Source organism: Bison bison, unplaced genomic scaffold (assembly GCF_000754665.1).
Source record: "Bison bison bison isolate TAMUID 2011002044 unplaced genomic scaffold, Bison_UMD1.0 scf7180017864328, whole genome shotgun sequence".
Classification (NCBI taxonomy): domain Eukaryota; kingdom Metazoa; phylum Chordata; class Mammalia; order Artiodactyla; family Bovidae; genus Bison; species Bison bison.
In genome coordinates, this window is record NW_011494900.1 from 2,221,041 (window position 1) to 2,238,975 (window position 17,935).

Sequence of the window (17,935 nt, forward strand, 5' to 3'; positions counted from 1 at the left end):
CTTGGCAAAACTCTGTTAGCCTTTTCCCTGCTTCATTTTGTACTCCAAGGTCAAATTTGCCTGTTACTTCAGGTATTTCTTGACTTCCTACTTTTGCATTCCAGTCCCCTATAATGAAAAGGACATCTTTTGGGGGTATTAGTTCTAGAAGGTCTTGTAGGTCTTCATAGAACTGTTCAACTTCAGCTTCTTCAGCATTATTGTTTGGGGCATAGACTTGGATTACTGTGATATTGAATGGTTTGCCTTGGAAATGAACAGAGATCATTCTGTCATTTTTGAGATTGTACCCAAGAGCTGCATTTGGGACTCTTTTGTTGACTATGATGGCTACTTCATTTCTTCTTAAGGAATTCTTGCCCACAGTAGTAGATACAGTGGTTATCTGAATTAAACTTGCCCATTCGAGTCCATTTCAATGATTCCTAAAATGTTGATGTTCACTCTTGTTGTCTCCTGTTTGACCATTTCCTATTTACCTCAATCATGGACCTAACATTCCAGGTTCCTATGCAATATTGTTCTTCACAGCATGGGACTTCACTTCTGTCACCAGTCACATCCACAATTGGATGTGTTGTGGATGTGAACCTGGGGAGTTTGTCTTTCTGTGTCATATCTTTTTGCCTTTTCATACTGCTAATGGGGTTCTTATGCAAGAATACTGAAGTGGTTTGCCATTCCCTTCTCCAGTGGACCATGTTTTATCAGAACTCTCCACCATGACTTCTCTGTCTTGGGTGGCCCTACATGGCATGGCTCATAATTTCATTGAGTTAGACAAGGCTGTGGTACAATGTAACAGGTAAAGAGAGAAAAATCAAACTGAGAACTCAGATTTCAACCACAGGCAACTGGGTTCTGGTGGCTCCATTAACTGGGATAGTAAATACTGGCATAGATACTAACTACAGTTCTAAAAGACGATGCTGTGAAAGTGTTGCATTCAATATACCAGCAAATTTGGAAAACTCAACAGTGGCCACAGGACTGGAAAAGGTCAGTTTTTATTCCAGTCCAAAGAAAGGCAATGCCAAAGAATGTTTAACTACTGCACAATTGCACTCATCTCATACTCTAGCCAAGTAATGCTCAAAATTCTCCAAGCAAGGCTTCAAAAGTACGTGAACCAAGAACTTCCAGATGTACAAGCTAGATTTAGAAAAGGTAGAAGAACCAGAGATAAAATAGCCAACATCTGTTGGATCATAGGAAAAGCAAGATAATTCAGAAAAACATCTAATTCTGCTTCATTGGCTACCCTAAAGCCTTTGTATGGAACACAACAAACTGGAAAATTCTTTAAGAGATGGGAATACCAGACCACCTTACCTGCCTCCTGAAAAATCTGTATGCAGGTCAAGAAGCAACAGTTAGAACCAAACATGGAACAATGAACTTGTTCCAAATTGGGAACGGAGTACATCAAGCCTGTATATTGTTATCCTGCTTATTTAATGTAAATGAAGAGTATATCATTCGAAATGCCAGGCTGGATGAGCAGAAGCTGGAATCAAGATTGCTGGGAAAAATATCAATAACCTCAGATATGCAAATTACACACCCTTACAGCAAAAAGCGAAGAGGAACTAAAGAGCCTCTTGACCAAGGTGAAAGAAGAGAGTGAAAAAGCTGGGTTAAAATTTAACATTAAAAAAATGAAGATCATGGCATCCAGTCCTATTATTTCACAGCAAATAGATGAGGAAACAACAGAAACAGTGCAAGACTTTATTTTCTTGGGCTCCAGAATTACTGAAGATGGGGCCTGCAGGCATGAAATTAAAAGATGCTTGCTCCTTGGAAGAAAAGTTATGACAAACATAGCATATTAGAAAGCAGAGACATTCCTTTGGCAACAAAGGTCCCTCTAGCCAAAGCTGTGGTTTTTCCAGTAGTCATGTATGGATGTGAGAGATGAACCATAAAGAAGGCTGAGTGCCAAAGAATTGATGCTTTTGAACTGTGGTGTTGGAGAAGACTCTTGAGAGCCCCTTGGACAGCAAGGAGATCACACCAGTCAATCCTAAAGAAAATCAACCCTGAATATTCATTGGAAGGACTGATACTGAAGCTCCAATACTTTGGCCACCAGATATGAACAGCTGACTCATTAGAAAAGACCCTGATCCTGGGAAAGATTGAAGGCAGGAGGAGAAGGAGATGACAGAGGATGAGATTCTTGTATGGCATCACCGACTCAATGGACATGAACGAGCAAGCTCTGGTAGATAATGAAGGACAGGGAAGCCTGGCATACTGTAGTCCATGGGGTCACAACGAGTCAGACACAACTGAGCGGCTGAACAACAACAACAACTAACTACAACATCTGGCAGATTGACCGTCAGAATAGGTGCTCAATACCCGTTGAATGAATGAAAGATACCTAATAAACCATGATCATACAACTGTGGATGACAACATGAGTAAGTAGGGCTGATTTATGGATAAGCTTTGTTGAGTTTTGACAGATATGTATATCTAGGGGAGGTAGAGTAGGAGGTTGTGAAAAAGAAATGCATAACAGAGGGCACCAGCAAACAAAAAACCACAAAGGTTAGAAAGTTTAGGCTCAGTTCCCCAAACAGTGAAAGGTTAAGTTCAGCTTTTTTTTTTTTTTGCTTTAATTTTATTTTTAAACTTTACATAATTGTATTAGTTTTGCCAAATATCAAAATGAATCCGCCTCAGGTATACATGTGTTCCCAATCCTGAATCCTCCTCCCTCCTCCCTCCCCATACCATCCCTCTGGGTCGTCCCAGTGCTCTAGCCCCAAACATCCAGTATCGTGCACTGAACCTGGACTGGCATCTCATTTCATACATGATATTTTACATGTTTCAATGCCATTCTCCCAAATCTTTCCACCCTCTCCCTCTCCCACAGAGTCCATAAGACTGTTCTATACATCAGTGTCTCTTTTGCTGTCTCGTACACAGGGTTATTGTTACCATCTTTCTAAATTCCATATATATGTGTTAGTATACTGTATTGGTGTTTTTCCTTCTGGCTTACTTCACTCTGTATAATAGGCTCCAGTTTCATGCACCTCATTAGAACTGATTCAAATAAGTTCAGCTTTTGAATAGTGAGAGATGAGACTGTAAAAAAAGATGGGCTCCATGATGTTCTGTGTCTGAAAGTCAGTCTGAGGAAGTTTTAATTAATTAAGGAGGTGATAGTGAGTCATGGCTATTGAGCAGGGGTCTTCCATGATCTTTAGGATCACTTTCTTTTGGGAAACTTTTATAGCAGTACTGGGATAGGATGGATTGGAATGGGAAGAAATCTAAGGGGAGGCAGATCGGTTAGAAGGATATTATGAAGGAAGAAGCAAAGATCAGAAGTCCTGATGGTCATGTGGTTTGTCAGGCAGGAACAGATTCAAAGGATATTCGGGAAAAAGTTAATATGCAAGATCAGGCCCCAGATTGGGATGGACAGAAGTTAGAGCTGGATTCGAGGTGGAATCTGGGTGGCAAAGCATTGTCACCTCAATGAACAGCAAAAACTGAAGACAAGAAGGTGAGCAGTTTCAGGTGAAGACAAGTGATTCTGAGATGCCAGAAGGAGATAGCAGGAAATGGGAACACTGCACTTCAGAAGACAGACTTGGGCCCGATATTTAAAGTTGGGAATCATCTGATATAAGTGATGATGATTGTGTGAATGGATAAGATGGCCAAGGAAACAGAATAAGCCCAGGAAAAAAGCCAGGAGAGGATGCTTACCCTTGGCTGGGTGAGGCAGGAAGTAAAAGCTAGGAAGTAGAAAGAGGAGCAGTCAGAGAGAGAGAAGATTAATCTGGGAAATGTGCTTCTAAGAGGACAGGAAACAGAGCTTCTAAGGAAAGAGTGGGTCAATAGAGCCAAATAGTTAGAGAACTGGAGAAGTAGAAGAATTGACAGTGGAGGGAGCTGGGCAGGGCTGCAGAGGCAAGGAATGGAGCGGGGCATGGGGAAGATGTACTTTTCCATAGCGTTTCTAATGCAGGAGTCAGGGGTACTGCTGGGATGGCTCCTACACTGTTATCATGTGGTTTCACAGAACTCAATAGATCCATCTCTTCTCAGCAGTCATTGGAAAAATGGGCCACAAGTATGGGTACAAATCGATTTAAGAACCCTGATATCGGAAATTAATTCATGAACACTCCCGGGACTTATCATATCTTGAGAGGAAACAGTCAAAGATAGAATGACCATTTTTGCTAAAGCTGAAACTCCAGTACTTTGGCCACCTCATGAGAAGAGTTGACTCATTGGAAAAGACTCTGATGCTGGGAGGGATTGGGGGCAGGAGGAGAAGGGAACGGCAGAGGATGAGATGGCTGGATGGCATCACTGACTCGATGGACGTGAGTCTGAGTGAACTCCAGGAGTTGGTGATGGACAGGGAGGCCTGGCATGCTGCGATTCATGGGGTTGCAAAGAGTCGGACATGACTGAGCGACTGAAGTGAACTGAACTGATGTGTACCAGAGCTATGGGTGGCACTGGGTAGCTCCACAGTATTAACTGAACCACCCATTCTGTTACTAATTTGAAATGCTACTTTTATCATAGAGTAAATCCCAATTGGCTTTCTGTCTATACCTGGACTCTCTGTTTCATTCCATTTTGTATCAAACCTCCTGGTATTTGATTGGGATTGCCTTGTGTTCATGAATTTATTTGTGAAGAACGGACATTTTTTATACTATTCAGTCTACTAAAAAGAGGGGGGTACTTAAGCCTTCTTCTATGCCCTTTAGTGAAGATAAGTACTTTTTCATAGAGGTCCTAAGCTTGTCTTTTGAATTACCATTGTTAGTGGTATTAGTATTATTTTTTGTATTTTAAGTGTGTGTGTGGAAATAAGAAGTATGTAGGTGCTTTCTCAGATAAGCAATATGAATTTTAAAAAGCAATCTAAAGCAAATGTAAATTTTTAATAGCACCTGATCTTCACTGAGGACTTCCCAAGTGGCTCAGTGGTAAAGAATACACCTGCCAATGTAGAGATGCAAGAGACATGGGTTCGATCCCTGGGTTGGGAAGATCCCCTGGAGGAGGAAATGGCAACCCACTCCAGTATTCCTGCCAGGAAAATTCCATAGACAGAGGAACCTGGTGGGCTACAGACCATGAGGTTGCAAAGAGTGGGACATGACTGAGAGACTGAGCATGACCTTCACTGAGCTGATACACAAGTAAATAAATCATTTTGGATAATACTGTCATTAAAATAGAAAAAAAATGTCATTTATTTTACCTGTATATTGGTAGTTTTTCCTTCAATAAGACAGGATGTGACTATGTATGGTAAAATGTGGATCTGTTGAGCCCTCCCCACCCCCTGCCCTGCAAATCATGTTTATCACAGGTGTCACATGGTTTGATGTAACTGGGAGTAAAGAAAGGTTTCAGTTTTATTTTTTTCTTCATCCCAGTCCTTTGAAAATTTTCAGTTTGAAGAAAAACGTAAAACTAACTAACAAATCCAGATAAGGAGTCAGCAAACTTCTACTGTAAACAGCCAGAGAGAACAGCCATAGACAATAAGTAACTGAGCCTGGTTGTGTTTTAATAAAAAAAAAAAAAAAAAACCATTAATATTTATTTATTTATTTGGCTGCACCGGGTCCTACTTGTGGCATAAGATCTTCTATCTTCATCATGGAGTCTTTAGTCGTGGCATGCACACCCTGAGCTGCAGCACATGGGATCTAGTTCCCTGACCAGGGACAGAACCTGGGGCCCCCGCACTGAGAGTGTAGAGTCCTAGCCACTGCACCACCAGGGAAGCCCTTCTAACAAAACTCTACTTATAAAACAAGTGGTGAAAAAAAAATAAAAAAAATAAAACAAGTGGTGAGCCCGTTGTGCTGCATAGGCCAGATTTGGCCCATGGCTCATGGTTTCCAGATCCCTAGTTTAGACCAGTATACTTCCAAATTTTTCATTATCGGTGCTTCGAAAAATTGAAAGCAATGTACTTGTCCCCATGGAACTAAAGACGACAGGATGCAAAGTGCTGGAGTGAACAAAACAGAGCAAAATCACCAAAATGATTTTTTATCAATACTCCCATAATGAGTCTGAGCATAGCTAGCCCTTATCGGCTTTCTGAAACACAACTGGGATCATAGTACATAAAAAATATACATACTATATTGTGGTGTGGTCACTGCTTTGAGGAGAGAGAAAGAGTTGAATGAAAAAAGAAAATAATCATTATTAGTAATGGGAACTTTTGCTGTTACTTACCAGTCCTGTACTGCATTGAAGGATTCTTCATTTGTGATGTCATACATTAAAATAAAGCCCATGGCCCCGCGATAATAGGCTGTGGTGATAGTCCTGTATCTTTCCTGGCCTGCTGTGTCCTACAAAATAGAAACAACAGTCTCTCAGAAACTGAAGCAATACATCTTTTGGGGAGTGATTAATTATTCCCCAAATTGTCATAACAGAGAGTTTACATTGTACTTGCAATGTCTAGCTGTATATGTTTTTCAGTCTTGATTTTCCTAATCATTTTCATAGGGCAGCTCTGCAATATTATGAGAAAATCTTTTTGAGGGGTAAAGGGCTAGCTCAGAGTACCTTCTATATTTGTTCATTCCCATTAAGCAGCACCTAACTATAGAAAAAAGAAGATAGTTCATACATATCAAAATCTGTGGCTTTTTGTATAATTTAAAACCAGGGAAGTACATTAACGCCATCATTATGAATTTACTGTCTATCTGCTAAATGCAAGCCTCTGTGGAGGGAAAAAAAGAAATTTATGAAAAAGTGTCTGCATTTAAAAACTTGCAGTGTAGTTTCAGTTTATTCAACGGTAAAAAATGAGAATAAAAATACCTGCTTTGTATGAGTGTTTGGGTTGGACATATAAGGAGTGCCCAGTCTCCCATTAGAGAACCAGGGGGACATGCACAAAGCACTGAACCTCTATTAACTTGAACCCCCTAAAGTCTAGCATGCTTTTAGGGTGACATGATATAATGTATTGGAAGTGCTTCATAGAGCCTGACACACAAAAGTGGCCAATAAACAGCAGGAACTGGCTGTTATTCCTGAAGTTTGGGAAGGTTAAATCTAACACAGGATGGCACATGGCAGCTTACAAATGCAGGTGTTCAGAACCTGCAAAAGAGCCACATGCAGCAGGGAAAACTGAGAATTAGAGGCATCCCTGAAATGACCTGTGTATGTCACGGACACTGCACAGTGTAGCTGAAGAAATTACTCAACTGTCTTGCCCTTTGTCTTCTTAGGATTTGGGGTATCACTTATAACCCAGAGGTCCTTGGTTTCCCTCTTCGCCACTTTCCCAGGAGACTGGGCTCTGATTTCTCCATCCTAGTATTCTTGGTGCTTAGCATTTTGGACAGAAATGTTACCTTCTTTCTAACTTCAGTCTGGGTCCTCTTTCCTCCCTTTTCCCAGAGATGCCTCCTTTGTAAACAAAATGAATCCCGGTTCCAAGCCCTGAAGGGAAAGCTAATGTGTTAGATGATACAAGAAGAGGTTCCTTTCACATCGAAATGAAATGTACATCTCCTGGGTCTCAAACAGATTCTCACTGGACCTGCCGTTCCTTGCCCATACCCCCTCCCTCTCAGATGCATACACGACGCCTCAAACTAACAGCAGGAAATTCAAGACTGCTCACAATTTTCTCCTAATTTGTGTGATGTATTCTATTTAGCCCCTGAAAATTCAGAGAAGGGTGACTAAAGAGGCTGAGGAAATCAGCAAATGATTTCAGGAGAATGTGGGGGTGTGAAATAAAGCTTGAAAATTAGCAAAGGGTATGACAGTGCATGAAGTCAGAAACAAGTATACTCGACTTGTGGAGCAGGGATAAGACTGGCTTGATTAGAGGTATTTATTAGGTAATGTTATTGAAATACGTTTCCAAAGGTAAAATGAAAAAGATTACGGTACTCAAAACAGCAAAAATGAAGCAAAACAAGCAAGGAAGGTCTTTCAGAACAAACATTTCAGAATTGGCAGAAAACAGAAAGTCTAGATTTCACCACATGAAAATCTGACCATTTCTTGATTATAGAAAACAACTCTTAAAAATAAAATTGAAATGATGTGAATCAGATAATATTTGATTATTTTTCTGTATTTTGCTTAGCATTTTATAAATATGAATGTGTAGATGTTAGCGATAACCTTGGATATCAAAAACTCCATGTAATTGGGACAAATATACAAATTTATCAGACAGAAAGCATCCAGTCTTGAGCTTATTTGGATATTCTTGGATATTCATTGGCTCTAATTCCATTAACAGTATATCCAGTTGTTAAATAAAGAGGAAAGTTAGACAATGAAATGAAATGGTGTTTAAAAAGCAAAGTATAATCAGAGATTGTGTAATATATTTTAGCTCTCTGGGAGACACAACCCCTTACAACTAGTCATCCTATTTTAAAACTTGGGCACTTTTGTCTCGGGTTCATAATTTTTCAGAATACATTATCTATAAAACTACTTTTTTTTTCCCCCCTACTGTGAAGTAACTTTGAATAGCTTTCATTATCTCTTGGTAAAATTGACTGAGTAGCCTTATCATCGGTTGGGGACCCCTTTCTGCTGCTTTTTCTAGACAACAGACAGCTTTCCCCTAATTTCTCATCGGAGAAAACAGCCAATATGCCTGAGCCACTGCTAAAAGGTGACCCAGACCCTCCTGTCAAGCATGTCTTCAACATGGGCACTGAATGATGTTGTGTTGAAAAACTATGACATTATCTCTTTCTTCTTGACCTCCTTCAGTGATGGCTTCCCTTTTCATAAGATGCTAATTTTATTTTGACAGTAAAGAAACCAGGTCTAGTGTTATAAAACACATCAACTTCCCACTTTGAGTGTGTTTCATCTTCAAGGGAGCAGAAATCAAGCTTGTGTTATATTATGATTGAGATGTTACAGGAAACCACTGGGTCAGACAGCCATTATGTATCAAAATTTAAAAATAGAGGGGGACAAAAACAGCTTTCAAGAAAAAAAAAAACAGGAGCTTTCAGACAGCAGGTAAGTCACAGCAAGGGACAAGATCTTCCACAGGATTCTGACTTGAACCCAGAAACACAATCTAATTTGAGGTAGTCGTCACCTAAAAGCTCTCAAGGAGAATAAGAAATTGCAGCAAGTAAAGGACATGTAGTAAGAAATACAAAGAGGAAATTTCCTTTCCAGATACAAAGAAAATAAAGAGTAAAACTAAGCTAATAAACAGATGCTAAATTGGCTCTGCATTGGTTTTGAGCATTGAAAACAATTTTAGGATTCCAAACTCATTAGCACTTTCTCTCCCACTATATTAGGAAGAAAAAGGAGTCAGAAAAAAAACACCTCATTACATCTGACATTTACTAATAATGATAGAAGGTTATACTGGAAAGAAAATAACATTTATAATGTCAAGTGCCACTAATGTAATTAAATGTGAGAATCTTGAAAGGGAACTAAAATGGTACCTCTCCTCAATCTGCTCAGGAAAAGGGCTCTAAACCCTGGTTTTGCCTTGTTCCTCTTCCCAGTTGATTCTAATAACTGGAGGCACCTGCTGGTTTTCTACAACTGCAGGCTTCTGGTGATTGAAAAATCACAACTGGAAATCTTTTGCACAAAAAAATGAGGGATAAAAATATGATTGAAAAATCAAAACTTTCTTCTAAGAGAGTTAGCTTTCATTTTTCTCTCTTTTAAGGAAAAATAAAATCATTTTAGCTGGCTTAAATATTTTGATTTCTCAATCATGCTCTTAGGAATTGTTGGCTTTAATAACAAGTTTGATTAGCAAATACTTGAATACCTGTCAAGAAAAGAGCTCTATAATGGAAAACATTAGCAGTTTGATCAGTAGTAGCTAGGAGCATGCTTCAGTTCTGAATTTTGGCATTTTTGTCTGTTCTTGCCTTATGTTTTCTTTTTCTGGTGCAACATTTTCTTTTTTTAACTGCACGTAGTGTATTCTCAATCACTTTGGAAGTCACACAGAGATAATGTGCAGTTTTAGACTGAGGAAATAGCTTTCATTTGTAAGATCTGGGTTATATTGTAATTCGCGTTCTTGTTTTGGTGGTTATTTCTCTCTGTATTGAATTAAACAGAAAATGGAAGTAACCATTAGTAAAGAAACATAAATAATATCACTACCATCAAAATACTTTTTATTGAGTGTCTAGACAAAGAAAAATGGATTGAAGGACAGATAATCCTGATACATAGTAAAGTAGGTCATTTTATAGGTGGAGAAATCAAATCAGAACACACTGGTGTTAACCAAAGGAAATAATATGTAATAATCCAAAGGAGAAATCAGTAGCAATGTACAGTTGGATGAGAACATTGAAACATAAGACATGAAACACATTTTATTCAGTGAACTCCGAATAGATACAAATATGTGAAACAGAATAAACATTCAGTCATTTAGCATTCAAGCAAGTAGTGATCCTTTAACTTAGACCTTGCTACCTTTTTACCTGCAGGAATTATTTTGAATTATCAAAGGAAGATTAAATTATTCTCAAGATAGTATTAATGATTATTGGTTGATTGATTGATTCAATAAACAATAAGTGAATACCTATTACCAGTTACAAACTATGATAATGCTTATTAAATTGATCTATTCTAGACATATTTTTATATATTTAACAATTCTACACTTTAAAAGCACTTCATTAATCGGGATATCCTATTCCTTACATGTCTATAAAATATTAGAATATATATCATTTCTAAAGTACCAGACAGCATAGCAATTTAAAATTGTAATTGAGACCATCTCCAATTCAGAGTCACAGTTGTGGGTTGTATCATGTTCTTCCCAGAAGATATGTGAATTCCCGCCCCTAGAACCTGTGAATGGGATCTTATTTAGAAATAGGGTCTTGGCAGATGTAATCTAGTTCTGATGAGTTCATAGTGGATTATGATGGATTCTAATCCTGTGACTGGTGAAAAGAAAACAGAGACACAGAAGGGCATTTGAAGCCAGTAGCAGAGACTTGGAGTGATGTAACAACAAGCCAAGAAACATCAAAGATTGCTGGGAAGCACGAGAAGCTAGGAGAGAGGCATGAAATGAATTCTCCCTCTGGAGCCTGAGAGAGAGCATAGCCTTGTGACACCTTAATTTAGGACTTCTAGCCTCCAGAACTGTGAGGCAATACATTCCTGTTGTTTTCAGCCACCCGGTTTGTGGTACTTCATTATGGCAGCCCTAGGAAACTAATACAGTCACTGACCCCAGTTTGCAATCTGCATGACCAGGGCAAAAGCAATATAAATTGCACAGCTATCCACATACCCCTTTACTACTTTACAGGAGAGAAAATACAGAAGGTTAACAGTGGTCTATTGGAGAACCCTAAAATAGTCTCATGAAGATGTTATGCCAAAATGCATAACTATATTCCACTTATGAAAACTAATTCTACTCCAAAAAGCTGAGTTGATATGTCTTATTGCTTTAAAAAAGTAGATCCTACTATATATGAATACACACATATATTGTTATTAGAAGGACAGAGCACCATTCCTTGAAGTGATACATATTATATACTGCTTCATGCTGGAATTTTATCCCCACATGATTGAAGTGCTGTTACAGAAAAACCTAAAGGCATAACATATACTGAGACACTACCTTCCAAAACAACAGAAATAACAAAATGTTGATTATCATGTATTTCTTTTATGTGCTATTACTTCCCTCCCAGTTGTATTTATTTTTTTCATTTCCATAAATAGGCAGGCATAAAACAGCACGAAACACACTCTGATGAAAATAGTAAGCAAAACAGAGAGCTTAAATATTTTATGCTCTCTTGCTGCACGTTTATTTTTGGAATAAGAACGTTTTCCTTACCGCAGGTAATCTTCCATAAAGATGAAATTTACAAACCATTTTTCCCTACTGATCTTTTACAAACAGTCACTATGAATTCATTTTCACATACTTAGTTATACAAGCATCTGTAAATCAAGCACGCATTTTAGAAGAGGGTTCTAATAATCTGGCCTCTAAATAATTCTTTGATCAATGTAGAGGTTCTTCCTAACTATTGTCCTTTATCCATCCTCTTCACACCAGCCAATTTTATCGATCAGATTTTCTCGGCATGATGTTTAACTTTGAAACACCCAATCCTTCATTTTACAATGGCATCCACTTCCAAGTAAAACCTAATAAAACAAGCCTGAGGCACAAGGATAAAACTTGACCTATTATTTCTTGGCAGTGTTGCCATGGCAATCCATCTTCTCTGGAAGAGAGGAACAGTTGTATATAGCTCTTTTATAGGGGGCCTTAGACTCTATTGTCAGTGAGACCAAAACACATCTGCCAATTGTGTGTTTCTGCTCATGAAAAGTTGGAGACACTTTTCAGAAAATGCTATTTCAATGCTCAGATGAACTCTTTTCAAGACCTTTATAAAATTTATAATCAAAACCATGTAAAGACATCTTCCTTCATTTTAAGAGCTTGTTATCTACGGATGAGTAACACAAAGGCAGAGAAAGGCACCATTTTTACTTTCTTTCTAATTAATCTTTCTGACAGTCTTCTTCCCAGTAGGATTTTGATTATGTTCAACTTTGTCAAAACCTAGGGCATAAACTTTTAAATGCAGGCAGCTCAGAGCTCTTCATCAAAATTAGTGATTGTTTTTCTTCACAGAATGCAATTCAAATGCTTCCCATCAGACCAAGTGGTCTATGTTTTAAAGGGTAATAGGCTTTTGAGTGGGATTCTTAGTGTTGGCCTAAAATTGGGGACTAAAGGTGTGTGTGTGTGTGTATATACACATACATATATGTGTGTGTGTGTGTATATATATATTTATATATATATATGACTGATTTGAGTTGTATGGCAGAAACTAACACAACATTGTAAAGCAATTTTCCCCCAATTAAAAAATAAATTAACAAACTAAAATTAATTAAAAATTTTAAAAAAGCCTCCAACCATATTCCTTACAAAGGGATGGAGGTTTCACCCGCACATGTGCCAGTTGGATGGATGGATGGATGTCTGCTCAGACAATGGAACTGCTGACCTTAGGTATTTGAGAACTGAAGAGAGAGGCAGGGTGGTGGAGGGGAGGCAGTAGAGAAGTCTGACTTCCCGCAGGTTAGCATGGCTAGGTTATGTGAGTTCCCCATGGATCAGTAAACACCAGGGCAGGCAGCTGCTCTTGAGACATCTTGCCATGAACCCACCTCTGAGAAGGCTGTCTCCTGGATGAGGCGCGGGAGGCGAGGAGGATTACTACCAGAGGCAGGAGGGGCTGAATGAATGTTAAAAGGGAAAGAACCTGAACCAACCTTTCTTGTCATGGCACTGAGCAGTGGGAGAGCCATGCAAGGCTCCCTGAACCTCCCGCGTGAGGGAGCCAGCGTTCAGATACGTGACACACGGAAGGTTACATGGGCTTAGCCGGGGAAGCCGAGTGGGAACTGTAAATCACAACTAGTTCCGGCAGAGTCATCTGCCTTACGTTTCCAGCCCTTCGCTGGTCCCTCAAGAGTAACAACTAGGAAAAAAGGAAGAACAGAAGAGGTGAAAGGGTGACTCAAATCTCTCTTCCTATTACACTACCAATGTCTGGGAATATAGCCAGATTTGAGGGAAGAATATGAGTGTTAAATTGGATATGACAAGAGGATTTTAAACTAGGATCAAAAATGCTGAGGTTTTAAAATAGACTATGTATTTTTCAGAATAGATTTAGGGTCACAGCAAAATTGAACAAAAAGCACAGAGATTTCCCATATACCCTCTGCCCCACAAGTGCATAGCCTGCTCTCCCATCATCCACACCCCTATCCTCACCAGAGCAGCACATGTGTTATAGCTGATGATGTTACACCCTCATTGACACATCGTTACCACTCACAGTCCACAGTTTACACGGGGGTTCGCTCTCCATGGTGTACGTTCCATGGTTTGGACCATTTTATGATGACATTTACCCACCATTATAGAAACACCTTATCTGTGCCCTGCCTGAGCTTTTTTTTTCCTTTCTTAAATAAAAGGAGAAAGACTAGAAATGGGATCTGTTCAAATTGTGGTTTAGGGATAAGCACAGGACATTGGACAGAGTATCACTGAAAACAGGGTTTCTATAAAAATAATACCAGTGCATGATATTTAACACCACCAGGTTTAGACTCTTCACCAAACTACGTACCAATGAAATATAACAACATGAAGAATATGGACTTAAGAAAAGTTTTACACATTTCAAAGCACATTCCCAAATATCATTCCAATTAATTGTTTTCTCAGAGGAGACTATTTATAGATGATGGAACTGAGAAATAAAGAGGTTAGGCACAGGTTCTATGGTTTTCCTATCAATCATACAAAAATGCTGCTTTCAAATTGTTTATTGCCCACCAAATTGTAAATGTTTGTTCAAGAATCTTGATCAGATAATTATGAGAGGTTATAAAACATGTAGGAGGTCATTATAGTTCATAATTTTACTATCAATAACATCTGAACTTTAAGGGAGAGCTAGTTTTTTGAATAAAACTCAGTCTTTTGTTGAAGTGTTTAGGAATGAAGTATAATGATGTCTGCAACTAACTATGAAATACATTAATGAAAATTAGATGGATAAATGAATGGATAGAGGGATGGATCGACATGTGATAAAGTAAAATGGTAGAATCTAGGTTAATTGTACAATGTAAGTGATGAACATGTGTTTACCATAAAATTCTTTCAACTCCCCCCTGCCCCCCACCTCCCTGGCCAAAAGAGGTTAGGCACTGGTTCCAAGTCAAAGCAGTAGAAAATGACATGTTACATGAAAGTCCAGCTCTTCTCACACAAATCTAGTCCTCTTTCTGAATATCAGGCTGGAGACTGAAGAATTTACATTATATTTTTTCACTCAAGGTCTATGTTTGATATTATCACTTGGATATTTAACACTTGTTCCATGTATGTGCTTTCAATCTTTGTCAGCTTCATATTTTCAAACTCCATTCACTCTTCAAGCAATTGTGCTGTGTCTAGTCCACATCTACTCTTTCAGGGCATATTTTTCTCCTTTTTCTTTAGTCTGTGAATTTTCTTCTTAAGTTTATCTTTGCAAGCTCCTTTTTCTGTCCACCTCTTGAAGGTTTTACACAGGCTTATGATCTTCATTCTCTCTCATCATCCTGTACCGTACTATCTTCACAGTTTCAAAGGTAATCTATAAATAGCTCTGCCTCCCCTGGAAACCTTGACCACACTCTTGCTCCCCAGAATGACATTTCCATCATTGTAACACAGAGATAGCTCAAATTTATCTTGCTCAAATAAGTCAGTGCAATTCTCTTAAATTTATTATGTCACTAGCATTTTAAATCTTTGAATCACAACATCAAACTCACAGATATTCTCCTCAGAATTTGACCTATAAATACTAAATACATTTTTGTTGGAGAAAAAAAAACCAACAGCTATAGCTTAGCAGAATATCCTATTGGGAGTCAGCTTTTGGCTGAATATTTGGCACTTGTGTGAACTTGGTTATCTCAGTGGCCTCTCTGGGCTCTGATGTCCTCATTTGTAAATGAGGAAGTAAATTTCTAAGTCTTGTTCCAGCTCTCAAGTCACAGAATGTCTTTAAATACATTTTCCCCTCTAACAGGATTTTTGGTCTAGTGCATCAGTATCGTTTTACTGGTGAAATCTGTCTATTAATATTTACTCTAGTTACCAACATCTTTGCATGGTGGTGGTGGCTTAGTTGCTATGTCATGTCTGACTCCTGTGACCCCATGGTCTGTAGTCTGCCAGGCTCCTCTATCCCTGGGATTCTCCAGGCAAGAATACTGGAGTGGGTTGCCATTTCCTTCTCCAGGATATCTTCCCGACCCAGGAATTGAACCCAGTCTCCCGCATCGCAGGGAGATTCTTTACTGACTGAGCTATGAGGGAAGCCCAAAATATTTGCATAGATGTTTCCTATCTTATTTTATGATATTTGTGTTGATTTTCCTATATTTCTTTCTGTTCAGTTCCTGCTTTTTCTTTGGTTGAATGCTTTGCATTTTTTCCCTAATTTTATTCTTCTCTTTATTAGTTTGGAGGTTATACCTGTTATATGAAGTCTTTTCTCAAATTTCAAAATATATGTTCAAAAAATTAATTACATATTTATTTCCCCAAATTCAAGTATTTAGAATAATGTCATTCATTCTTTCCCATTGTACATAATAATATGTACAGTGGTCCATATTCTAATTATATCTTGACTTTTTACTCCCTATATTAGACATTATTTTGTTTTACATAGATATTATTCACTTATATTTATTTTCCAGTTTCCCTGCTCACAATTTTTTTCTTACTGAAACTATCCTTTCATATTTCTGAAATGCACTCTTCAGAAATCTCACTAAAAGTCTTTTGGTAGTAAACATTCTCTTCCTGCATGTCTGAATATGTATTTATTGAAATTATTCATGAATAATGTTCAAAAAATATATATTACTGGGTATAAATTCTAGTTATACTTTATTTGTTCTTTATGGCATTATGCTAAGGTGTATTGACTTCAGTTGACATTTAAAAATATGCTATCAGTCTAATCACTGTTCTATTTTAGGTAAACTCTCTTCTCTGAAGCTGTAAGTTTCCTTCATCTTTGGAGGTTTTCATGATGTGGCTACACTTACAATTCTTTTATCTATGTTGCTTCAGGTTCACTGTGATCCCCTATTTTGAGAATTCTTGTCTTTCAAAAGTTTAGAAAAAAATCCAGTCACTATTATTCAAACTGCTTTTCTCCCATTCTTCCCCCACCCCCTTTACTTTGGACTTACAATTAGATAAACAATTAGACATCAGATAAATAGGGTGACCCCACAGCCTGGGCTGGCCAGGAATATCCCAGGGTATGCCCTGTGGTAGATCAGTGAACACTTAAATAATGAATTTATTGACCCAAAAGTCTTCTAGAACTTTTTCAATTTAATTCATATTTGAAACCATATCTGGATCAATAAAACAAGTTCATAGTTTCTGACATGGTTGCTGTCAGTTCTTAGGAGTTTGAAGAAAGGTCTGAAACAGTTCTAAAGGTCAGCTGAGTCATACGCTGTAAAACTTGTTAGTTTTAAAATGAAAGCAGAACTGGGTATAAAATATACAGCTGCTGCATGAGTCTGCCTCGGGAAGAGGAGCGTTTCTGTGCCTCCTGAGGCCTCTGTTCTCTTAAATCTTCACATTAGCCATTCAGCTCATTTTGTTCTCTAATCAGCTTTCTTTTGCTACCTGTGCTGAGGAAGGGATGTGTCACTCATTGCAGGTCAAGACCATAGGCTGCCATCTGACTCACTGAAGTGTTTCATTTGATTAACACAGTCATTAAAAACTTTCAAGCCAACATTTAAAAATGTGGAGGTTTTTACACAAAAGCCTAGACTTCCAATTTCTTTTGAAAAATGCAAAAAGCTGGTAACAAATTGCTGTGTGGCCACTGAGGCTGAAGCTGGTAGCAGCTGCCTCTCTTACATGCTCATCTGCCCTTCTCTCCTTCCTGATGTTGCCCGTTCCCTAAGGAACTCATGTCTGAGCTCACTCCCCACCTACCACCCTAAGTACTTCTGTTTGTTCTCTGTACTAAACCATCCTATGTCTTCCTTTAACCCCAAGGATGAAGCCCAAATTCCTTAGGCTCTTTTTCATTTGACCCCATCATCCCTTTCCAATTTTGTCTTTACACTATCGTATGTATTTATTCTTCCTTTTGTTCCTTTTGTATCAGAATTTGACCAAGTTTCTCAACTCCTTCCTATGGTCTTCTGACTTCTGTGTCTTCTTGTGTGTTCATGCCTCCACATGCTTGTCCTCTTGATCTTGTGTTTATCTTCGGTAGAATTCAAGTATATCTTTTTTAAA

The 17,935-nt window shown here is 38.4% G+C and overlaps 1 protein-coding gene across 2 annotated transcripts in view; it reads right to left on the bottom strand.

Annotated features, from left to right (window-relative positions):
- Nucleotides 1-17,935, bottom strand: part of RAB3C (RAB3C, member RAS oncogene family) — a 301,373-nt gene that overhangs the window by 148,497 nt on the left and 134,941 nt on the right. For both annotated transcript variants that reach the window (XM_010853485.1, XM_010853483.1), the window contains exon 3: nucleotides 6,253-6,371. In XM_010853485.1, coding sequence (XP_010851787.1) covers nucleotides 6,253-6,371 — 119 coding nt within the window. The remainder of the gene's footprint in view (nucleotides 1-6,252; nucleotides 6,372-17,935) is intronic.